This window comes from Passer montanus, unplaced genomic scaffold (genome assembly GCF_014805655.1).
Source record: "Passer montanus isolate IOZ18808 unplaced genomic scaffold, ASM1480565v1 scaffold77, whole genome shotgun sequence".
In the NCBI taxonomy this organism is placed as follows: Eukaryota; Metazoa; Chordata; class Aves; order Passeriformes; family Passeridae; genus Passer; species Passer montanus.
In genome coordinates this window covers 1,378,858-1,404,581 of record NW_024372923.1, presented here as the reverse complement: position 1 = coordinate 1,404,581, position 25,724 = coordinate 1,378,858, and the positions used below count along the sequence as shown (strand labels likewise).

At 47.3% G+C, this 25,724-nt stretch overlaps 1 protein-coding gene across 5 annotated transcripts in view; it reads right to left on the bottom strand.

The window, feature by feature from the left end:
• The window catches only part of PTPRE (protein tyrosine phosphatase receptor type E), a 45,710-nt gene extending 21,109 nt beyond the window's left edge, over window positions 1–24,601 (bottom strand). Inside the window, exons 1-5 of one of the 5 annotated variants that reach the window (XM_039731430.1) lie at window positions 24,581–24,601; window positions 9,652–9,761; window positions 1,930–2,032; window positions 1,651–1,724; window positions 218–354 (exon numbers count right to left, since the gene is read on the bottom strand). In XM_039731430.1, the coding sequence (XP_039587364.1) occupies window positions 218–354; window positions 1,651–1,724; window positions 1,930–2,032; window positions 9,652–9,754 (417 nt within the window). In that variant the 5' untranslated portion in view covers window positions 9,755–9,761; window positions 24,581–24,601. Of the gene's footprint in view, window positions 1–217; window positions 355–1,650; window positions 1,725–1,805; window positions 1,856–1,929; window positions 2,033–9,651; window positions 9,762–18,883; window positions 19,087–20,660; window positions 20,678–24,580 lie in introns of those variants that run through there. The other 4 variants (XM_039731431.1, XM_039731433.1, XM_039731429.1 and 1 more) reach the window with 4 other exon arrangements.
• Between the last annotated feature and the right edge of the window lie 1,123 nt (window positions 24,602–25,724).

Here is a 25,724-nt window from a genome sequence, read left to right as displayed (position 1 = left end):
ACCTTCTTTAAATGTTAGCAAGAGGCAAACAGCTCATATAGCACCAATTCAGCATCACAAATCAGTAAAAATTCCAGGTTTTATCCAGATAAAAGGTCCCCACACATGACAGAGCCTGTAAGAACAGCACCAATCCTGCACCCAACACAAGAATTATTAATACTCACAGATATTTTTGTTTTCCCCCGTTTTCAGCCACCCATGTGTAAAAACTTACATTAAACTCCTCCCTGAAGAGCTTCCCCTCATCGGCCGAGCGTATCCGGATTTCCTCCTCCAGGTTTTCCACAGGGATGGGGAAATACTTCTTGGGGCCCGAGGGAGACCTGCTGAGCAGCATGACCCGCTGCTGTTCTGTCAGCACAAGGGCAGGATGTGTTAAAGGCATGGCCAGAGCCAGGGACTCCCAACTACAAATTCATCTGGGTGCTGAAAGATGCCAAAGCAAACTGCTGCCATGACACTCTGAGGTGCTAAAGGGGATTTAAAGGAAATTAAAACACGGAATCATAGGCCAAGTGCCTGCTTTGGGAACATAATGGCATCAAGAAGAGCCACTGCTGGTGAAATGAGTGATTTCTTTATTTACATTTGATTTAAAAGTGATCAAGTTGTATTCAGAAAAGGAGAAGGTTCTTTCTGCTGACAAGGCAAGGACAGCTTTTGGCACTTACCACCAAGGAGATGCTGCCAGATTATTTCATTTCAAGGGGAAATAATGCTAATAATAATAATAAATTTATCTTTAATTTGGCAGCCAACAGAAGCTGTGCCCCAAGAGGAGCTGCTGCCCTGTGCACAAGAACACCCCAGCAGGAAGCTGATGGGTATTTTTAGGGTTTTGACTTTCCCTCCGCCTGCCACCCTCTTCGGCTCACTCATCCCTTCACACATGGCCAAGTGGGACTGACACAAACCACAGACAGATTATTTTATCTTTAACTTGATCGTTTTTCTCTGGGTTGTGATTAAAACAACTTGCTCATCCCTTCCAGGTTTGAGCTGGGCCCCCTGAGGAGCCAGCCCGGGGCTCCCCACGGGCAGAAACAAACCCAGCACAACTCAAACCTGGGGGAAACATTCTGAACTCCCCAGAGTGTTTTATTTCAGTGCCTCTGGCTTCAAACTGCCCCACGTTCAGAAACCACCTACTGTATTCACAAAGTGTTAAGGACTTTCCACCCCATTTTAAGAAGAAATACTGCAGTTCCTGCCCCAGATATAAGCATCACAATGTCACAAACATGGATCTCAGCTGCTATCTCTGGTAAAACACCTCCAAAGAGCCCAGGAAACTTTTACACAGAAACATTTGCTGCAACACAACTTAAAGTGAAACCTATTTCAAACCGGCAACTGAAAGTTAAGATTTTCCGCAGACTGCTGGAGTATGGATTTCTAAATATGGATCTCCAGTCCAAGGCCAGCTTGGAGGGGACAGCCAGGGGCTGGAAGATGTCCCTGCACATGGCACAGGGTTGGAGCTGGATGAGTTTAAGATCCTTTCCAACTCAAACCATTTGTGACTGTATTTTTTCAGACTATTTTCTCTTTAGTAACAACTTAGATTAGAAATAAAAGCAAACACTGAGTAATTTTGAGTTAAAGACAGAAATAAAAATGAGAGTCTGAAAGCAAATCTCCCCATACCTTGTTCTTCCAAGATCCCATTTGGCATCTTCTTGTCTCCGGAGTTGACCACAGCTTTCCTGTGTCTCCTGAACCTGGAACAGAGGCACCACATCAATCCACAACCGTGGCAAGAGGAAAGCAGCATTTCCCCCCCAGACCCTTTTTTTACAGACCACGTAATCCTGGAGAAGCTCTTTCTGTTCATGCTGGCAGGGCGGGCACGGCCGCGGCTCTGCCTCGCGTCTGCTTCCGTGGGAGGGCACAAGGAAAGGATGGGCTGAGCCCACCCACACCCACCTGAAAAAATACCCCACCAGCACCACGAAAATGACCACCACCAGCACCAGGATCAGCAGGGAGGTCAGCAGCTCCTTGTGCAAGGTGTTCTCCTCGGTGGAGTCTGGGGATGGAAGAAGAAATGTGGAATATCAGACGTGGATTGTCTCATCTGGCACAAAAACTGTGCTGAAGGCACCAAAAATTCTGTCCTATTATCTGCCTCTGCTACTAAAAGCTTCATCATACTTGACACAGGCAAAGCTAAAATTTTTAATTATTTTTAATTTTTTTTTTAATTTTTAATTTTTTTTCCCTTGTCAAAAGCACAATCAAACAACTGCTGCTGAGAAAATCCAAGATATTTTTCAGTTTCCCTGTAATCAGAGAAAGTTGAACAGCTAGAAAGTACCAATCTGAATCTGAAGCCCATTAAAAGGTTTGCTGCAGTGCCCTTATACACATCAGCTGCTTCTCAACCACCTCTCATATAAATACAGAAAATGCCACCTTTCACAGGGATTTTAGTCACTGAAATTCTAAGAGATTTTATTCACTGAAATTCTATATACATATAAGAACAAGCAGAAATAATGACATTTTTCTCAGAACGGAGATTAAAGAACATCTTTGTTATATCTGGTACAAGCCTTGAGTCTCACCCTTCTGTTCACAGTGTTTTGTGGAAGTGTCTCTTTACCTTTCACTTTCATTATGCTTCTGTAACCTTTTAGTTCTGCTGAATAATTCAATACGGAACAGATTAAAATCATTAAAAACCCAAGCTGTTTTATTTAAGGAAGCCAAACTCCCAGTCTGAACCTTCAGCAAGCAAAACACAACCCTACAACCACTCTTTCAAAATTAGGGCAATTTCTGTTGCTGCTGGTATTTCAGATTTTCTCTTTTAAACTACATTTACACACTTTAAAGAGTTTTTTTTTACCATTCCTACAGTGGCCTTTGAGAGCTGACAGACAGAAGGGTTGGATGGGATGTTGGGGAGGAATTCCTGGCTGGGAGGGTGGGGAGGGCTGGGATGGAATTCCCAGAGCAGCTGGGGCTGCCCCTGCATCCCTGGCAGTGCCCAAGGCCAGGCTGGACAGGACTTGGAGCACCTGGGACAGGGGAAGGTGTCCCTGCCATGGCGGGGAGGGTGGAATGATTTTTAAATTCCCTTCCACCCCAAATAATCCTGTGATTAAAAAAAAAAAAAAAAATTAGGAGTAGGTAACACCTGCAATAATCCAGGAAGGATTCCTGTGGATCAGACAAATACCCAAATTGATGGCTACAAAACTCATCTGAGTGTTGGGAGCAGCTGGAAACTCTCTGGGTGCTCCACAGGGTCTGAGGGCATGGGAAACAATTCCTGGAGAGGCACAGGTGAGCTCAGGACACACAGGGAAAAAGGGCTCATAAATCAACACCGTAATTCCCAGACAGGGAAGGCAATAAAAGGCATGAGGGATGAGTTTTAGGGGGTGTGTAAAGATAAAAGTGACAGGCATGACAAAACTGCAGTCAGGAGCCATGGCTTGGCAGGGGTTCAGGAAACCACTCTTGGAAGGAGTGGCTGGATGAGGATGAACAACCACCCAACGCTTTCTGAGGGGTGCTTTGCAGCTCTGTCTGGGAGCCAAGGCTGGCAAGGAAACAAACACCAAAAAAATTCCCTGCTTTTGTCCCTCACAGACAAGATGCAGCCATTCCCATGGAGTTAGAAATGTCACCCTCAGGGTGCCAGATTTGGGGGTTGTGTTGGTTCTCTTCAGCTCTGAGACAAGACCCATGACAGGAGAGGGGAAACAACAAGTTTGCACCATGAGGGAATTAAAACTTCCCCCAGACAATTACACAATAAAAGAAAATCACCCCTCTCTTCCTTTCACAGAACTGCTGCACCATTTTTGGGGTGTCTGTGGAGAACTGATTCCCAGGCAAACACTGAAAACTCAATCCCAGCCAGGAAAAGAGAAGCTGAACCTTCTGCCAGACAACTGCCCTCACTTCTTCAGTCAAGGACAGAGCACCCCCACCACGACTGATTTAATTCTCTGTCCCAAGATCTCACCTCTCCTCCTACCATTTCACAAGGAAATTGGGTCAAAAGTCACTAGAAGTCCCTTTTTCTTTATAGCTGGGCACATCTGTTCCCAGATCCTTGTAGCTGCTCCCCAATGGCTTCATCCCTGCAGAGCCTGGGAGTAAGGCACACTGTGGTTTCATTTTTTACCTCTATTTTCTTTAATATCAGTCAATTTATAAATGTAGCCCAGAAATTGCATGAGAAAGTTAAAACTGAGGCCAGTGCAGGCTCAGAGGCTGAAACACCTCTGGCCAACACAACTGTCTCCAGACCAAGAGGGATTTCAAGGGGAACAAAGGCCTGAAATCACTTTTCAATCACTGCTGCTACAAAAATTTATGACTGGAGCAAACAGATGCAGGAGAGGCAAATCCTCCAAAGCAGGGAAACTTTCCCTCTGCACTCACTCCAGGAGCTGGGGCCCAAAACCACCAGGACTTCTGTTCACAGCCAGCCAAAGATCCTCCCAAGGGTATTTTTTTAAAGATAAAAATGGAGAAGTGGCTTTAGTATTCCCCAGAGAGGGGGATAATCACCAGGAGGACATGATCAAAAGTGTGTGATTAAAATACTTTTTCCCCCTCTAGAAAAGCAAGCTGGCAGGGCAAAGTTTGCCCTAAACCTGAAATTATTCTGGTGAGTGACACGAAACAAAATCTTCTTTTATCTGAGCACAGGAGAAATCCCACAAGAACCAACTCTATTTCTGCACAGGTCTGATCTTCTTTTCAAAACCCAGAGATATCACAAACAAATGTCCAACAGGAAATATGACAAAACCCACACTAAACCCTCTCAGGCTATTTTTGGAAGAGAAAACCCCAACCGTGCCATGGCTGCAGAAGGGAAGCAGCTGATGGGCAGCTGATAACCAGGAGATTTGTTTGGGATGTGTGAAGTAAAACCCAAATCAGAAATAAATGTGAAATAAAGGAAGGGCAAAGGAAAACAAACAGGTAGAAGAGAGAAATCAGTACCCACAGCCAGCAGGTACTGATGCCTCAGCTTTGGCTTTTCTATTTTCCACATTCTGAGCTGCTTTAGTGTGTGGGGCTGGGTTCACATCAGGGGATGCTGAGCTCTGTGCACAGAGCAGGGAGACAAAACAATTCCTGCTCCAGCTGGGCACCAAGGACAAATGATCCCAATCCCAGCCCAGGAGCACAAACCCCGTGGGCTGCAGAGAGAAAAACAAGCAGGGTGGGACTGCAGGGGCTGCAGTGGGATTGGACACTGAACTGCAATGTGCACATGGAGCAGAGCTGAGCCCAGGGAGAGACCCCGGCAGCGCTCGTGCATTTTGGGGCCATTTGGGTTCATCCTGGGGGCAGCCCTGGCTGGGCTCTGGTGCTGCCCAAGGGGCATCCATGGAGGAGATCCTTTGAGTAAATCCCTGCTTTATTCTGGAGCTCCATGCAGTCTCTGTTCTAAGTCAGCCTTCACAAGGCATCAGTACCAGTCAATGTGAGTTTAACATCTCAGAGCTGAACCCCACTGGGCAAAGCCAGCCCAGCCCACCTGGCACTGCAGCCACACAATCTGAGTCTGACCTGGAGGGACCTTTAAATGTCACCCAGTCCTACCCCCGATCTGAAACCACCTATTTCTGAAGTTCTGCTTTGCAAACTAATTCTTGGAATTGAGTGTCTGCAGAGAATCCCTCTGGCATTTAAATACCAAATAAAATGAGCCAGACTCCTCCTCCATAACTCAGTTTTCTGACGCTGCCTCATTTTCTCCATGAAACCACCACCAAAAGCCTCATAGGGAAGTCCCGCCTCTGGACTACAGAGTCACACAATGGTTTGGGCTGGAAGGGACCTCAAAAATCCCACCCAGTGCCACCCCTGCCATGGCAGGGACACCTTCCCCTGTCCCAGGTGCTCCAGCCCCAGTGTCCAGCCTGGCCTTGGGCACTGCCAGGGATCCAGGGGCAGCCCCAGCTGCTCTGGGCACCCTGTGCCAGGGCCTGCCCACCCTGCCAGGGAACAATTCCCAATTCCCAATCTCCCATCCAGCCCTGCCCTCTGGCAGTGGGAGCCATTCCCTGTGTCCTGGCCCTCCATGTCTTGTCCCCAGCCCCTCTCCAGCTCTCCTGAAGCCCCTTCAGGCTCTGGAAAGCCACACTGAGGTCACCCCAAAGCTTCTCTTCCCCAGCCTGAACAATCCCAGCCCTCCCAGCCTTTCCTCCATCCCACTGAACGTTTTGGTTCATTCCCACAGTTCCAGGTCCTCCCCATGCAGGGACCCCAGGGTTGGACACGGTGTCTCCAGAGTGGAGAGACACAAAATCTCATTTTCACATTCCCACTGACTTGTTGGAAGCTGAAACCAGCACCAAAGAGGAGCCCCAGATCTGCTCCATTTTCCTGCCTCTGAACCTGCAGCTCCTCTGATAACTTCATTGCCTCTGAAGGTTCAGACAGCAGGGATGGGAAGGAATTGTGAGGATTCAAAGGCACCAGGAACCCTCATGGAGTAAATACCACTGGAATGTAAACATTTGGAAAGGTTTTTGAAGGTTTATAATTGCAGCTCCCAGGCTGCTTGCACATTTCAACAACTCCACAAGTAAAAATGCAAGAGGAAGTAAAACAATCCAGACTATGATTAATCCTGGGGAACTTACAAATATTTGAATTACCAGGAGTTACGGGATGGTCACGGGCAATATCATGAATAAACAGTCTGCAACAAGGATCTGGGAGCATGAAGATATCCCCACTGCAAATATACATTTATTTATGCAAACCTAATAAATATTAGCTTGGAAGCCAGAATTAGATGCTCCCTTCCAACCCAAACCATTCTGTGGTTTGATGGTTTATATTTATTTAATGGAGTTGAATACCTGGAGTAAAGATCAGGGCAAATTTCCAGTAAATGGCAGTGCAATAAACCCCAGAATATTCTCATTTTCTAAAAGGGAAATTTCAAGGTAGCAATTTCATGGCTGCAATTTCAGGGTGTTCTAGCAGGAGGTAAAATGGCAGCAGTGCTAAAAATCGACCCATCCAGACAAGGTAACCATGTTTTAAATAAGAATAAAGCTGACATTGTAATTCAGCAAATCTTTAAAAAATCAAGGCAGCTCAAATGATGACATGGAATCATTGCTATCTATTCCTTTCAGAATCAAAAGTATCTTTTGGGATCACACATCAAATTAGCATGCAAAAGGAAAGCTGATTTTTTTTAGGCTCTTTTAGTTCTTTCCATAGTCTGTTAAATGAAGTTTTCTTTATGCTTCAATCAAAAGTCTTTATTTTTGTATTTTAAAATGCCGTATTAATTCAATGGCTAAATTTATTAGATAATCCAATTATCTTGGTTCTCTTTCTGCACCAATGTAATTTTCAGGGTGCACCTACTTCTCTGTCAGAAAAAACTCTTCCTCACTGCAAAGCCAGGAAGGCTTTGATAATTAGGAAAGAAAATTTTAGTCACACCAATCATTTCTGAATCATATCACTGAAATTAAGATTTAATTAAAATAGGAATGATCAGATCCATATCATCAGACCTAAATCCAACACAATTTGGAATTAAGCTCTGAAGATGAACAACACTGATAGCAAAACTCCCTTTGTACTCATGTTATTAAAATTCTGGGAAGTGATAAAAACAACAAGTGACTTCCCCTTCTCAATTCCCATATCCTGACATATTCAGCCCAATATTAGTAACTTGTTTTTCTACAGCTGCAGGTGCCAGACAAGAAGCAGGGACCAAAAACTACTTGACAATACTTCAAACTGATTAATTAGCAAATTCACACTCGGCTAAAGCTTCATTTCTGTGAATAATTTGGGTTTTTTTGGGAGCACTAAGCACAGCCACGCTCAGATTGTCACTGCTGATGGTGGAGCCCCTTGTCCCCCAAGCTCCACTCCCCCTGCAGAGCCCTGGAGTGCCCAGCCAGGGCTGCACCCAGCCTGCAGTCAGACTCTGCAGAGGAAAATGCTCACACCTCACTTAGCAGCAAATCCCAGACCGGTCTGGGATGAGAAGACCCTCAAAATTATCCAATTCCACCCCTGCCATGGCAGGGACACCTTCCCCTGTCCCAGGTGCTCCAGCCCCAGTGTCCAGCCTGGCCTTGGGCACTGCCAGGGATCCAGGGGCACCCTGTGCCAGGGTTGCCCACCCTCATTTTATTCCCAATTTCCCATCTAAATCTCCCCTATTTCCATTTAAATGACTACAACCAAGAACAAAACAATCCCAGGGGCCATGAGCCCAGCCTGGCATTTGATTCCTCTCCTTCCCCAGGGGTGTAAAGTTCACAAACAGATTAAAAGCAAATAAAGCAATAAATCAGCCTTCTATGAAACACTGGGTGTCAACAACAGCGACCTGAACAGTCATCAAAACGTGGTCACATTGCTCATATGGGACATCAGCAGCTCCATCACCCTGCTTTGGGCTGGAAGGGGCCTCTGAGAGGATCCCATCCCACCCCTGCCAGGGACACCTTGCACCATCCCAGGCTGCTCCAAGCCCTGTCCAACCTGGCCTTGGGCACTTCCTCAAACCCCCCAAATTCCCCTGAACATGCCCCTCCCCAGGACTGCCACGTGTCAGGACATGGTTCTGGGAGGGTTTGAGGAGGAGGAAATTCTGCAAACATAAATGAGGATGAATATGAGGTGCTGTGGTGGCCAAGAGTGATGCCTCAGGTTTGGCTTTTCTATTTTCCACATTCTGTGCTGCTTTAGTGTGTGGGTCTGGGTTCACATCAGGGATGCTGAGCTCTGTGCACAGAGCAGGGAGACAAAACAATTCCTGCTCCAGCTGGGCACCAAGGACAAGTGATCCCAATCCCAGCCCAGGAGCACAAACCCCGTGGGCTGCAGAGAGAAAAACAAGCAGGATGGGACTGCAGGGGCTGCAGTGGGATTGGACACTGAACTGCAATGTGCACATGGAGCAGAGCTGAGCCCAGGGAGAGACCCCGGCAGCGCTCGTGCATTTTGGGGCCATTTGGGTTCATCCTGGGGGCAGCCCTGGCTGGGCTCTGGTGCTGCCCAAGGGGCATCCATGGAGGAGATCCTTTGAGTAAATCCCTGCTTTATTCTTTAGCTCTGCCCAGCCTCTGCTCTGGGTCAGCCTTCACAAGGTTAACACGAGAGGAGATCTCTCTCAGCTCCTGGAACAGCTCTCCTGTTTCTCACCTGGCAGGACCCTCCACAGGACACCTCACACCCTTCTTGAGTGTTTGCATGAAAACCCAGAACTTGTGTCCAGGCTCCTCACAGTCTTTCCATCTATTCATCCTGCTGCCTAATGAAAGCACCCTTCTTGAGTGTTTGCATGAAAACCCAGAACTTGTGTCCAGGCTCCTCACAGTGTCCAACCTATTCATCCTGCTGCCTAATGAAAATTTATTTCCTGTTATCTGTGCCCACATCCCCTGAGATCCCCCTGGCAGCTCCTGGCCCCTGCAGCTCCTCCAGCTCTGCCGTGGTTCTCCTTCCCATGGCAAAGAGAAAGTGAAACCCCAACAGCACCCACGTGCAGAGCAAACCCAGAGGACACCTGGCACCACCAGAACTGTGTCAGGGGGGCCAAAGTCCTGCAAAACCACCCTGGACTGTGCCACCAGGGACACCCCCCGAGGTCCATGCCATCCTGCCCCACAGGGCACTCCTTACTGGTTGTTGTGGTTGTTTTGGGCAGTTCTGTTCCATTGGGTGGCAGAGCTCGTGCAAAAATGAAACTAACACAGAGCAGCAGGAGCGAGCAGGAATGTTCCATCCTGGACCTGCAAGGAAGCAAAGCAGAAGATAAATTTTCAGGTCAAACTGATATGGCAGAAGGAAGCCAAAGTAAAAGCAATGTCTGCTTGAAATTTAAATTTATTTAAACCCTGTTTTATTCTCTCCCATCACCTCGGCATTGAATGTTCAGTTTTGATGCAAAAAGGAAAAGAAAATACAACTTGTTCACTCCAAAAATTCATTCAGGAGATTTTAAATCCAGCAACAGAATGGCTGAACATGAACACTCAGCCATGGTTCACAGACAACACCAGAAATCAGGGCAAAAATGCTCCCTCCATAAAAAAAAAGCCATGTGAGGACACTGAGGAAACAATCCTGGGAGTCATTCCCAGAGATAAGAGGAAAATTCATAACAAAGAGGAAAAGTTTTTTACCACAAGGAGCCAAATAACACCAGAAAGCTTCGAGTCCCTTTAACACACACTTCTAGAGTTTCCTGATCCCACTTGACTCCTTTAGCCACAGATGGGGGGCTCCATGGATAAATTCCATGGGGGAATGCTTGCCACAGCAATTCTCCTTTCTCAACTCAGAATTTCAGCATTGGTGAGACCAGAATATAATTCCCAGTGTGAAGAAAATTGGAGGAAAAGCGTGATGAGAATGTGCTGTCTCTTGATTCAGGGAAATTCATAGATAGAGACAAATAAACAGGTCCAGAAATACTCCAATCCCTCTAAACAGAGGTGGAAAATGAATGTTGTTATTAATTTGTTGTGATTTATCCAATCACTAATGAACAGATGAATTAGCAGAGGCTCCCATCTCAGCCATTAGACAGTCCTGCTTGATTTAGAAATAATTTCCCACAACCTCTGCTTTGTGGCAGGATTTATCCAGATGGTGGCTCTGCAGCCACTGCTAAAATTCTGTCCCTGGAAATGCTGCTCCCCAGAGCTCCCTGTTTCAGGGTAATACACTGAATTTAACAGTACAACTTCCACAGGGCATTACACAGCCCTGCCTCACAACACACTAAAAAACCCAGGAATTTGGCAGTCATTAGAATAACCATTAGAAAATCCTGCCTTTCTGTGTAAAGTGGGATAATCCACCAGAAATAATCCCTGGATAAGCTCAAATATAGAAAAATCTCCCGTGACAACAACTTTCACACTACCTTGCACTGCTCTCACAGCTGTTACTCAGAAGTGAAATATTCCCAGCCCCTCCAAAGCCTGGTCCTACACCCAGGAGTAAATTCAAGCTCAGCACACAGCTGCTATTCCTTGGATACACAATTGGGAAGCTCAATGTTTTGGGTTGTTTTTTTTTCCCTAATACAATGAGTGAAAAAAATAATAGTAATAAAAAATATTATTAGCATCAAACTTAATTTTCTTAATTTTTTTCCCCCAGTCCAGCTTGCTACTAATTTACTCCTTCAATTCCTTCTACTACTATTTCTAATTTAAGCAGCCTAAATGTCTTACAATCTAATCCCATTCTTGGGGTTTTACAATCCCATTCTTTCCCAATCCCATTCTTGGGATTAGACAGTTAATTGTGTTCAACACCCCCCTGCAAACTGGGCCTGCATCATTTTGAGCATTATATAAATGTCCCAAATTAACTATTTATAATTATATTATATTTATAATTAGAAACCTTGGGGCACACAGCAGCACTTAATGGAACAGAAGGGAAGGGAAAGGAAGGAGGACTTGGAAATGTGGAATAAAGCCAGAATAAAAGTGGAATTAACAGGGAAGAGGTGCTGAGTGTTGGGATGCTTTCCACCCTCAGCAAAGGCTACTGAAATCCACTGGAATTTTAGGTAATCAATCCTGGCAGGGGCTGATTTTCCAAGGCAGAGCTGAGTTCACTTTCTCATCCTTAAAATTCATCCAGCTACTTAAAAAAAAAATAAAAAAAAATCCCACAGAATAATTGAAGTTGCTGGAAGGTTTCCAGGAGAGCAGAAAGTGAAAGGAACATCCGTGCTTCTCTCCAAATCTCTGTCAGGAGCATTTTCCAGATGCCAATTCCCTGCCAGACCCCTGGAATCTGTTCTCTGGGATGTGATAAAAAAAAAATAAAAATTCTCTGGGATGTGATAAAGCGTGGCTGGAACACGCTGTGGTGTCCCTCAATTTATCAGAAATAAACACATCCACAAAGATTATGCAAATCCTGAGATTTTGGGTTTGGCCAAAGCCCTTTGCATTTCCAGTCCTGAAGAAAGGAGAGGGAAACCTCCAAGGGAATGCAAGAGCTGCAGCTGAGATGGATGCAAAGGGCTGGGCTCAGCAGGACCAAGCAGAAAATCATGGAATTAAGGTTAGAAAAAACCTTTAAGATCATAAAATCCAACCATTCCCAGCACTGCCAAGGCCACCACTGCCCCATGTCCCAAGTGCCACATCTACATGGATTTTAAATCCCTCCAGGGATGGAGACTCCAGCCCTGCCTGGGGCAGCTGTGCCAGGGCTGGACAAACCTTTCCATAAAGGAAATTTCCCTAATTTCCAATCTAAACCTCCCCTGGCACAGCTTGAGGCTGTTTCCCCTCATGCTGTCCCTTCTCTTCCCACTGGGGTGGATGGGGAGGTACCCAAGCTGCAATCCCACAAAAAATCCCATAAAAACACCATGAATTTTATTCTGTATTTGTATTTATGGCGTTCACGTACAGGCCTGCAACGATACCGTTTTCTAAACAAAACAAAAAAATAGCAAAAACCCACTGCTGCAGGCACAGCAGCATTTCCCACATTTTCCTTACTCACAAAGGCACCAAGTCATGATACAGCCTGGTAAAACAAGAAGGAAAATATAGTAACAACTCTCCTGAGAGAGCAGGCAGGGAGAAAAGCACGGCTGAGCAAGGAAGGACAGCCACGTGCTACAGAAGAAGCCTCTTGTTGATGAAAGGGGAAAGGAAAAGATCCAGGGAGAGACAAACTGGTATTATTACACAGCTCTGCTGTAGGGCAACTGCTGTCCCTGCTGAAAAAAGAAATAGGAACTGCCTTTAAAACATAAAAAAGTGAATTTATCAACTCATATCCTACTGCATCCAGCCTTTATTCCCTGGAATAAAAAGCTCTGCTCCCAGGGAAATAGCAAAGGGACATGAGGGTTGGCCTCAGACTGTGCCAGGGGAGGCTCAGGGTGCACATCAGGAGGAATTCTGTCACAGAAAGGGTGCTCAGGCCCTGGCACTGCCTGGGGAGGGTTGGAGTGCCCATCCCTGGAGGTGTCCAGGGAATTCCTGGAGGTGGCACTCAGGGCTCTGGGCTGGGGACAAGGTGGGGATGGGGCACAGCTGGGACTGGATGATCCTGGAGACCTTTTCCATCTGGAATGATTCCATGATTCTATTCTGAATGGCTCAGGCACCTCAGGTTTAACCCCATGGATCTATTTTTTCTGTACTTTACCATTGCTCTGGGACACCCTCCACCATCCCAGGCTGCTCCAAGCCCCATTCAGCCTGGCCTTGGGCATCCCAGGGACCTCTGGGACACCCTCCACCATCCCAGGCTGCTCCAAGCCCCATCCAGCCTGGCCTTGGGCATCCCAGGGATGGGCAGCCACAGCTTCCCTGTCCAAGGAGTCAGAGCAGCTGGAATGTAGGAGCAATGGCTCAGGGCAGCCTGGGACACCTCTGGCCAGCTCCTCCTGCAGCCCAAGGAGGCGTCGTGAGGACAGCCCAGCTCCCCAAAACGTGAATAAATGGCATTATTTCCAGGGATTAATGGATTACCACACATGGCTAATTTCTATTTTGGCCGCAGAACTGAATCCTCATCTGACCTGACAGCTCAAGAGTAAAACCTGGGCTTTGAGAAAATAGGCCAGCAAAACCTCCGTGGTGTCACGTGGCCCTGCACAGATCTGGAGTCCTGCTCCTTTTCCCAAGGATGCACCAGCTGCTGCAGAGCAGGTTAAATTGATACCCATTCCCTTGCATCCTCCTAAAGCAGGAAAAAAAAAAAAAATCAAAGAAACACTCCAGGTAACACAGAGGAGAGTGGAGAAACTGGTGGGATTTGTGTTTTCCTCCCAACTCAGGTCCTGCCCTCCCAGTGCTACAACAGTCACATTTGCAAGGATAAGCACCATCAATTCAGAAAACAGAATTAAAAATGAGAGACACAAAGCCTGGTCACTGCAGGCTGACAAAGCCACAGGCCACACTAAGAGCAAGTGCCAACCCCAAAAATCTGGTAGTTTTAAAAAACCAACAAAAACACCAAAAAGGGAAAGAGGAGACAACAGTCACTCTCTCTTTGCTCTTCCTGCTTTCCACTCATAAACCCCAACACCCTGCTGGTCCCTGTAAAGATTCCCCAGAGCAGCTGGGGCTGCCCCTGGATCCCTGGAAGTGTCCAAGGCCAGGCTAGATGGAACCTGGAGCACCCTGGGATGGTGGAAGTTGTCCCTGCCCAGGGATGGAATGGGCTGGGCTTTAAGGTCCTTTCCAAGCCAAACCATTCTGGCATTCCATGACAAGAATCTCAAGCGCCAGTGCCTGTTTTTCCAGCTGCCTGAGGGTTCTCCTACCTGGAGCAGGTGAGCTGGCACAGCAGCTCCTTCTTGGCTGGAATCCAAGGCACCAGGAGCTGCTCCCACTTCCAGTTGGGATGATTGCAGCTGTTTTCTTTTTCCTGAAGCCCTGGCTTCAAAATAGTCAGGGACTGTGTCTGCTGACCCATCCCAGGCAGTGCCAGGTTACAGTTTAACTGGAATTGCTCTCTCATGACCTCATTTGTGGTGAGGGCTTTATTGCCCCATTATGTCATCAGGGCAAGCAATCAATGCTGCAGCATTCCCAAAACTGTTCCCTTAATTGTTTACAAAACACCTGGGAAGAGAAGGGCTCCTCCCTTTTCCAAAGTAAGGGGAGAAATCAGGAACTCGCATCAAGATGGAACCATGAATGGTTTGGGATGGAAGGGAGCTTAAAGCCCACCCCACCCCTGCCTTGGGCAGGGTCACCTTCCACCAGCCCAGAGTGCTCCAAGCCCCGTCCAGCTGGAGTTAAACCCTTCATTCCTGGTGTTTCCAAGGAAAATGAACAAACAGCTCTGGGAAGTGCCGTCCCACAGACCCCTGTGAGCACAGCCAGCCCCTCCATCCCCATCCCCACCTTGGCCAGCGAGCAGCAGGACTCAGATTCCTGCCCTCAGCTCACAGGGACACCCCACCCTCCACGGCCACCAGCTGGAACCAGCTTTTCAGAATTCCTCCTCTCGGGGTAACCATTCCATGACCATCTGTTACTTGGAGTTAGACACTGAGCCCCAAATCCAACTTCCAGAAGTTTGATCAAGTCCCATGTTTTGATATCGCTCTAACATTCAGGAGCTTTAAAAAATTCAAACAAATCAAGTTTTCATTTTCATATTTTTGAATCCTTGTAATTCTTCCTCAAGACTCAGGATATCCTGAAGTCCAGAGGAAAAAAAAGGAATGGAGTTTGTGGAGATGTTTGTGCACATGGTCCATGCAAGAAACTCAAGAAGGGATCTCTCTGCTTGGGAAATGTTCCTCTAAGTTCAGCCACTGATAAATTAGAAAATTATTTTCATGATGAACATTAAATTTTTACCATAAATCCCATAATTTTTTAATGGAACTCTTTACAGCACACTCAACATTGCTGTAAACGTATTTGCAACATTGCAAATAAAAAACAGGCAAGCTTTGTTTCCAACCCCTTCAGAAAGAACAGGGGAATTTAAGGGACAAATATATAATTTTATAATGATCTGTAATTTCATATAACAGCCCACAAAATTATATCTGACTGTAAAAATTCCTCATGTATTCTATACAAATAGCCTCAGTAAAGATCATTTCAAAGAGATGGCAATAATTAGATTAAAAAATTACAAATCAAAATAATCATTTACACGTAAGAGACCGAGTGAGGCAAAGCACCCAATTAACTGAGTAAAATCAATTTCCATTTGGAATAATCAAGCTTGATAGACTGTCTTGCTCATTTAGTCACTTTGTGTCTAATTCAGGTGGACAAATTATTATATTTGCTTTGATTTCCATAGAAGAGGAGGTCAGCAGATGTGGCAAATCCATTATTTGTTCCAAAAAGCGGTATTTAAAGAGAAATACCTGAATGCAGACAAAAATTACCACTTTTGTAACACTAATTCTTAAATTCCACCCAGTTCAGCTATTTCAGTGTGTCTTTCCTGAGTCTCCAAACCCAGCCCATCATGGAGAACACGAGTTCCAATCCATTTCAATTAGCAAGGCTGGGATCTCCCGGGAATATAAATCACAGGTTGTCACCAGCAGATTAAGCACTGCATTAACGGGGCTGCTGCAGCCAGGATTAGCTGACACTGGTGGTGACATGCCACCCTTACAGAGTGACTTTGCCACTTGAAAAGCACTGGGGGAATTTTTCAATCAATGGGATTTCTACAAATGCACCCAGGAGTGGATGGGCTGGAGCTTCAAAGGTCCCCTCCAACCCCAATTACTCCACGGTCACCAGGAGGCAGCAGCACTGAGTGCGACAGGAATCCCTTTTCTCTTATTTCCTTTGCTCACCAGGATTACTCAAAACAGTTGTGTTGATATTCTGTGACATAAAGTGAATTAAAACCAGGAGCATAATGAACTCTGCAGCCTTAATTTGGGAAAAAATATACATTGCCTGCTCATGTGTTGCACGGCTGGCTTATCTGCAGCCCCACAGATCTGGAAATGAAGGGGGGGAAAAAGGAGAGATTTCTTTTCCATGCCCGAGCAGCTTTGAATAAAGCAATGCAAGGGCTGTCGTATCTAAAACTACCCAGGTCAGCTTGGAATAGGCAGCTGTCAGATCAAAAAACTCCATCACAGAATCAAGGAAGTTTTTAGGTTGGAAAAGCTCTCTGAGACACAGTCCAGCTGTTCCCCAGCACTGCCAAGGTCACCACTGTCCTGTGTCCCCAAGTGCCACATCCACATGGATTTTAAATCCCTCCAGGGATGGGGACTCCACCACTGCCCTGGGCAGCTGTGCCAGGCCTGGACAAACCTTTCCATGGAGGAATTTTCCCAAAATCCACCCTGGCCCAGCCTGAGGCCGTTCCCTCTGCTCCTGTCCCTGTTCCCTGGAGCACAGCCCGACCCCCCGGCTGTCCCCTCCTGGCAGGAGCTGTGCAGAGCCACAAGGGCCCCTGAGCCTCCTTGGCTCCAGGCTCAGCCCCTTCCCAGCTCCCTCAGCCCCTCCTGGGACTCTGCTCCCTTCCCCTGGACGTGCTCAATGTCACAAGGGGTCCAAAGTGCCCCCAGAATTCCAGGCTGGCCTCCCCAGTGTCCAGCACAGGGTGACCACATTAGGAAAAGTGCACACAAAAAAAATGGAAGGAACTACTTCAAGAGAGCGAGAGAGAGATGAGAAGTGTTTTCAAATTCAAAGCTGTTTTTATGCTGCAATAAAAGAGGTCAGGATGACTAATGCATTCTCTCACAGATGCACATTTACCCTCAAACACTTTTTGAAGTATTCTTTTGCCATTTTTTTGCACTTTCCTGACCAGCTTTTGCAGGAAATATCCTGCAAAACTCAGCAGGTGCATTTCTGAAGTGGTCATACATTCATCACATGATTCCAAAGTCAGCACAGTGAGGACACTGTTTCACTATTTCCTACCTAATGTACAGAAAATGGTTTAAATATTCCCAAAAATCTCAACAAATTTCCAGTAGCTCCTTTTAGTTATAAAAAAACCCAAAAAACAAACCCAAACACAAAATAGTAGGTTAGAGTCCCCTTACCATATATTTTTTAAAGTTTAATTTGTGTCATGAACTGATGCTTTAATCATTAGAGGAGATAAAATAACTCCTACCTGAAGTGAAGTTGTACAGTCCCATGATTTCAGTGTAATTAATTAAATGAGTCATGTTTTATTTAGGTGCTTACACAAGTGCAAGAGGATTAATTCTAAATAAAACCAACAGAGCTGTAAAATGCTCATTTGGAAAAGGTCCTTGACAAGTCCCCAAGGCCAATCCCTCACCACAGGCTGGACCTGTCCCATTCCTGGTGATCTGGTGTGAGCTGCTCATCCCAATCTCCAGCTCTCCAGCATCCCTGGCACGGGCTGCCCTCTGCCCCCTCACACATCATCTCCTGCCCCTCACACCCTCCCAAAGGCAGGGATGAGAAGCACAGAGCTTCAGAGGCCAGCCCAGTTGGAAAACAGCTGGAAACCCAACTCCATCTGAAACCCAGTTTGTCCTTCCCTTGTCACAGCCCAGGTCCCATCCCTGCAGCCACGTCACCACACGGCTCTGGCAGCTGTGGTTGCCCATTCCCTGCTCCCCGCAGGAGCCTTTCCATCACCTTTGCTGCTGAGCAGAGCAAATCCAGCAGTTTTCCATCTGTTCCCTCACCCACCTTCGGCGTTCTCAGCAGCAGGAACGTTCCCCTCGGGGACACAGACCCCACCACACCTGGCCACCTCGTGAAGGTGCAGCTGCACAGCAGCACAACCCCAACTCCACACACCCAGAAGTCTTTTCAGGAACCACAAAATTCACGAGAAGCTGGTTCTTCTCTTTTCAGTGCTGGAGAGAGTTTGCTTGTGCCTTTACTGCAGTGCCCAGCTGTGCCCAGCAGCTCTGAGGGGACAGCTCCTCCCTGCAGTGACAGCCTTGCTCTGAAATGCCAGCTCTGATGGAAAACTGCTGGATTTGCTCTCCTCAGCAGCAGAGGGTGATGGAAAGGCTCCTGCAGGGAGCAGGGAATGGGCAGCCAAAGCTGCCAGAGCCGTGTGGTGATGTGGCTACAGGGATGGGACCTGGGCTGTGACAAGGGAAGGACAAACTGGCTTTCAGATGGAGTTGGATGTTTTGCAGCTGGGCTGAAGTTCTGATCTGGGAGGAGGCTGGAGCCATCCCTGCCTTTGGGAGGTTGTGAGAGGCAGCAGATGATGTGCGAGGGGGCAGAGGGCAGCCCGTGCCTGCTGGAGAACTGGAGATTGGGATGAGCAGCTCACACCAAATCCCACTGCACGACAGCTTCAGCTAGAGCAGAGCAGCCACAAACTGGGAAGCAGGACAGCAAATCCCAGAGCTGGATGCCACCATCCCTCCACCAGGTCTCCTTCCAGCAGCCCACCCCCCTCACCTCACCTTGGCCCCCATCCACGCTCGGTGTCACACGCCAGCTGCCAGCAGGTGACTCCACACACAGGTGCCATTCTCAGCCAGCTGCTCCCATGCAAAGCAAAGCCTCCTCCAAAAGTATTCCTGCAGCTAAAGAACGTTCCTTCAGCTGCAGGAAGAGCTGAATTAGCTGCCTGCAGTATTTAAATCCCCATATTTCCGCAGGTTCGTGCAATCAATCCCCTGAGGTGAATCTCTGTTGTATGAAATTTTTGCAGGAAGAACTGACTCTTTTCAGTTTGTGGGTTTTTTTTTACTTCTCCCCTGCAGTTGGGCTTGGACTTATTCCCTTTTTTTCAGGCTGTTTCACCATTTCCTCATCGCTGACAGTCGGGGTTGTGGCAGCAGTGGTTCTGCAATGCAGGGCTGAGTGCCTGCAATTAAGAACTTGCCCTCAATTAGCAAAACGACTTGGGGAGAGCCAGTGGCACCTGCTGTACCTGCTGCTGGTGGGTGAAGGAGTTAACAGAGGGTTTCATTAGCACTACCAGCAGCCAGCCACGCAGTTTTATATATAGAAAAGCTTCTCATGAGCAAGGAGCCAGCCCGCCCTGGCCCCCCTTCCCCAGCAGCTTTGAGGAACATCTGACTAAGCCCAGCTTTGGAGCCCACAAAGAGGAGCCAACCCATTCAAAAGGAGTGTGGGAGAAAAGGCCTGGGCTGGTTTTGGGCACAGGAGGTTTAGGAATTGCCTGGGCTCTCGCTGCTCACCCCGGCTCGCTCTGGCAATCTCCAATCACTGGGAATTCTAGATCAGAGGCAAAAGCCTAAAAGACACTTGAAAGGTTCGAGACAGAGGCTCAGCACAGACAAAATTAAATCGAGATAATGAGCTGCAGCTTGAAAGGGGTGACAGGGACAGCGGTGGCACAGCAGGATGTCAGCGCTGAGTCAGCAGGAAACCCCAGCCTCTGGCCACTGTCACTGTCCCCAAGCCAAAGGAAATGGCTGTGACACCCAACCACGGCTGTCACCGTCCCCACGCGCCTCACCCACCCCAGTTCAGGGAGGATCCAGCTGTGAGAGACTGAGCCAAGGTGAAGGCATGCAGGGATTTTGTGTGGAAAATGAAGGAAAAAACCACTGGATTATTTTCTAAGCACTGCCAGGTCTGTGCCACAGCCATTTCACACTCCTGTTCCACATCCAATTGTGTCTCTTGCTGTGCATTCACAGTCCATCCTTCATGGTCTCATTTTAGTTAAGAAAGGTCTCTGCAGCAAGGCTCTGCTTTGAATTATTTACTGTTTCTCCTGCAAGCTCAGCAAAGGACTGAGGCTATCAACACAAACACGGAGAAGGAAAAGAGACTCATCAGACTAATCAGGGCACTAATGAAATAATTCAACATTGGCCAGCAACAAAGCTCCAGGATTTGCTTAAAAAATCTTAGAGCAACAAACATTTCAGATAAAAAACACTTTGACTGGTTTTAACATCTCATTAATATATTTTATAATACTGAAGAGCTACTATAGCCCAAATTAATGGCATTTTACTGAACAGGGATGGTGTACCTTTCAAGCCAAAGCAAAAACTTGCAGTTCATTTTCCAAAGTTTCCAGCACCCCCTGTCCCAGCAGGCCTGCTGAAGTCACAAATTAGGGTCACCTTTTCCCATGCACTGTCAGCAAATCAATCTGGGCTGCTTTTCAAGCAGGGCTCACACATAAATTAGGCAGTCTGCCATTGATTCACATGAGAAACCCTTGAGCAGTGGAGTGAAACACCAATAAAATCTTACAATTAACTTGAGAAGTTGCCTTTGGTTCCGTCCCAGCGGCCCTTCTGCTCCTCAGCTGCACAAAATATGTCCTCACACAGATGCTCCCTTGTAATGGCTCTGGATGAATGTTTAAAATTGCTCCTTGAACACAAAACCTAATCACAGCCAAGGGGAAATACTCACAGAAGAGTTTTATGCTGCATCATGGCCAGCCTGAACGCTTGTGTTTCAGCTGCAGTTTCATTTTGGAGGAGAGAGGGGGAGGAAGGGAAAAAGGAAAAGCAGAAGTGTGCCTTGCCTGACTCTGTAGAGTCAGAAAAGGAGAACACACAACTGCATGTGTGAGAAATCACTCCAACACATCGAGAGGTGCAACACAGGAAGGAAGGAAGGAGGCAGCAGTGCTGTGGCGTAAAGATTTTCAGCACAGCAGGCTGGAACCCTCACAGGTGTACCCAAAGTCTGGCAGAGCTCTGCCCTGCCAAAATCTAAATCCAAGCAGTGAAAGGAGTGCTCGGGTTGAATGAGGGATTTCAGTGTGCACGGGGAGCTGGTGCCAGCAGCAGTCACTGCACCCATGCAGAGGCACCAGCTCACTCCTGGCTCCCTGAGCTCCTCCACACCAGGGCCCTGCAGAGGCTGAACCCCACAGCCCCTCCAGGCAGGAGCCAGCCCCAGGGACACCCCTCAGGGCTGAACCCCACAGCCCCTCCAGGCAGGAGCCAGCCCCAGGGACACCCCTCAGGGCTGACACCTGGACAGCAAGTTCAGCAGCATCTGGCACATCTTTCAGAGTCAAATCCATTGGCCAAATTTAAAGACAGAAGGATCTTTCCAGTGCTGAAGATGGAAATGGAGACTGACAACATGGAAGTTAACAGCAAAGGTTTTCCTTGGCTGGGCAGCTCGCTGGTGGGATGGGTCAGGAATTCCAGCCCCAGCACAGAGCTGCTCAGATCTGCTGCTTCAGGGAACCCAGCCATGCCCTTCTCCTCCTCCAGGTGTCCTTCAAGGAGTTAACAGGTCTCAAGTGTGCCTTGAGTTGCAAAAGTTCTTGCTTTAAAGCCTTCAGCTCCTTCCCAAGCACAGCAATGCAGATTTTTAGCTGTGTAACTGGAGAAGTGGTGATGGCACCACTGTTTCCAGGTTTCTAATCCCTCTCCTCACCTCTGCAGTGGCTGAGACTCCCCTCCAGCAGTTCCCTGGCCATGGAGCTGCCAAGACTGAAAGGAAAAAGCTTTTGATGATAAGGTGCTGAGGCCCTGGCACAGGTTGCCCAGAGAGGCTGTGACTGCCCAAGGCAGGCTTGGACAGGTTTGGAGCAGGATTATCATTTTGATGATCTCAAAGCTCTTCCCGATTTAAATGATTCTGTGATTCCATGTCCCTGCTCATCAGGGGGCTGGATTAGGTGGCCTTTAAAGGTCCCTTCCAAGCCAAACTGTTACAGGTTTCTGTGGCTCCTGCTGCTCCCAGCACTCAGGGATCAGCAGCTCTGGAGCACAAAGGGTTCGCTGGCACAGCCTTTGCACATTCTCATTCCTTTTGTCTCCTACGCCAACACACCCTCACATCACCCTGCACCCTGCAAACGAGGACAAGGAAAATTCACTTTTCCCTGAAATCTGAACCAGTTTAATGATCAAACCCACAGGCACGGCCCAACCCATGGCTGAGCCAGCAAAACTGGGTGCCAAAACAGGGATGGGCAGGGGACAGCAGAGCAGCAGCAGTGACAACAGGGCACGACCCTCCCGGGGGTCTGCAGTGCCACACCTCTGCTTCCAGGGACTGTCCTTGCACTGCCTCCTTGTGGGTCTGATGACATCTTATTGATGTCAGACACACAGACAGACAGACAGGATCTCCTCTTCCAGCTGAAGTAATGCCTTACAGACCTTATTCCTTAAGGCCTCCACCCCAGCTTCTCCCTTTCTTTAGGCTCAGAGTATTTTCCACAGCCCTGCTCAATCTTTTTCTCAGCTCTTGTCATGACATGGCCCACGTGGCCCATCCACATCCCGAGCCGGCAGCCAGGCAGGAGTGACTGTCACCAAACATTCCCCTAAAGCATCCCAGGAAAGTCCCCCTCTCTGGAGGAGTTTGGACACAGCTCCCTCCTGCTGAGCCAGCTGCATCCACACACTGACAAAACCACGAACCAGAATCCTTCCAAACACGATAAAAGGCACTTTGGGGGTTATTTTTCAAGCCAAACAACAGTTCTTGATGTTCAGACTCAACCACTGATCTCGTGAGGTGAGCACAGGACCCTGCTCACTCAGGTCTCAGGAAGCATCAGCTTCAAACCAGCACACGCTGCAGTTTACACCAGGGAAAAATCCATAGCCTTTGTAGCCTTTTCCCCTGCAGCTTCCACTCAGGATTGTCTATTTATTCCTGTGTATTTCTATACATGTACAACTCTCTCTCCAATTTTTCACAAAGCAACACTAAAACTCCAGCTAACAAAAGCTACCCCAGAACATTTATCCTTCCCCAAGTCCCCTGAGAGCAGCAGCAGTCACAGCAAAAAGGTTCCTGACACCACGGCCACGAGCTCCTGGTGCAAACCTGGCTTTTCCAAGCCCTTCCCACTGACCAGCAGGGAAATTAAAGGAGTACAAAACAATTACAGAGCTAATGAAGCAAATGCTGCCAGATGTTGAACTGATGCCCCAGATAATTCCAGGGAACACCTGTTCCCTGCCTGGGGCTGGATCCCAACAGCAGCGTCTGCAAGTGTGAGCAGGGATTCAGGGGAACATCTGTTTTTCCATGAGTCGCTGGCTGAGCATTCATCAAAAGGTTGATATTCCAATTATTTATTTGGAATGGCTGCTCTGGGCACAGACAGCAGCTCCCTGCTCCTGCAGCACCAGGAACTGAAGGAACAACCTGGCCCGTGGTACAGATTTAGCACCTGCCACCAGTGCTTGCTGTTCCTCTTTTCCTCTGACATTCCCAAAGTTAGCAGATATATATTTACTCCCCAGAACTAAACTTATGGCATCAACAGCACCAGCTTTAATTCTAAATCTGGCTCTGGGACACGAAATGCATCTGATTTGCTCATCCATTATTAAGTCCCAGGCATGTTAATAAGGCATTTATCTCCAAAAAAGATCATTACCCATGCGGATTTCTAGGGATAGTCAAGTTCTTTACAGCCTGGAGTCTCAGGACATAAATAGAAACTGCATTTACTATTAAAATTAAAACAGTAAGCCTGGGAGTTATTAGAAAAGTAAAAGCCAAGGCTGCGGCGTGGTTGCGCAGGCAGCTCTGGGAGCCTGCATCAAATCCTAGGGATGCAGGCACTGCATTTCCTGCACAGAAACTGCAGGAATGCTGAGTGCCTGCATCCCTGGAATTTCCCCCACCCCAGCTTCACAAACAGTGCTGAAAGCATGAACAGGAGCCCCCGGTCTGCAGTGAGAAAATCAAATCCCCCCTGAATAAACCATCTGCAAATTTTCATGCATAACACGGGGTTAGGGTTTCCCAACAGTGGGGGAGATTTTGCTTTGCTCAAGTCTGGAAAAGAATTCCTATCATAAAAGAGGAACAGCATCAACAACAAAAGCCCAAGAGGAAAATGCTGACACATGCTGGAAAAGTCACTGGAGAGAAAAATTACTTCAGTAATGATGTTTCTGTAGCAGCTGGGGGAGAATAAATGCAGCAAGAACTGCCACCCTCTCCTGTAATTTAGATTTTGAGGGCATTCACCACACCTCTAGGGGACTGCATTAAATTTTCCATCATTTTGGCTCAGACCACTCTTGGGCTGAGAAAATTCAAGAAAACCCAATAAAACAGTGTCAGCCTGAGCTGAGTTTTTGGAGCATCTTTTAAAGTCTGAAGAATTCTCAAACTTCTGGCTTGCCCTGGATTTGGAGAAGTGGAAATATATTGAAAGAGAAAAACCAAATTACTGTCATCATTTCGGAGATGAATCCTCCCTGAGATGTGGGGGGTTCAGAAACCAGGCAGCCAGAAATCAGCTGGAAAATGAAGAAGTGAGGGGCAGGCCTGGAAGACACGACTTAAATGTTGGAATCTCCATTTAGAACACCTGTATTTCATTCAAAATTATGTATGGTGGCCACATGCTCCAACTTAAATGGTGGGAATGCCTATTAATATAATCTGTATTCCATTCAAAATTAATTATGGTGGCCATATTCTCCAACTTAAATGTTGGGAATCCCCATTAAGATCACCTGTATTCCATTCAAAATTCATTATGGTGGCCATATTCTCCAACTTAAATGTTGGGATCTCCATTTAAAACACCTGCACTCCATTCACTCTTTAGCATCAGCTGCATGATATAAACAATAAGCTTTAAATATAGTTTTATATTCAACTCAGAAAAATCAATAAAGCATTTCTCAAGTTGGTGCCACTTCTGGTAAAATTAAGCTTAAAAAAGGAGCTGAAAATTTAAAAATGTTGCTCGGTATCACCTGCAAATCACACGACAGCTGAAGACCATTTCAGATAAATGATTCTGACACCAAAGACAGAGCTGGGCTAAAATCTCCCCAAAAAGATAACGATCCCTGATGGCTGCCCTGATAACAGACACGGAGCTGCACAAAGCACTGACAGCTCCACCACCAGAGATGTCCTTCCCCTGTGCCCACCTCACCTCCCATCCATCATCAGCAACATCTCACTTTTACAGCCCTGGGAAGTGACAGATTCACGTCCGTTCCTTGAAGCAATGACATTCACAGAGCAAAGGCTCCCGGTGAGTCTGAAAAAATTGATTTGTCACCCCTTCAGGTCCCAGCTGGAAGTGGGGGCTCTTCCCACAGTTCCCACCAAAGCCAAATCAGGTTTGCACTTGGGGGAATGGTTTCCCACTGCCAGAGGGCGGGGATGGATGGGATTTTGGGAAGGAATTGTGAGGGTGAGCATGCCCTGGCACAGAATTCCCAGAGCAGCTGTGGCAGCTCCATCCCTGGCAGTGTCCAAGGCCAGGCTGGAGCAGCCTGGGACAGTGGAAGGTGTCCCTGCCATAGCAGGGGTGGCACTGGATGGCATCTAAAGCTCTTTCCAACCCAAATAATC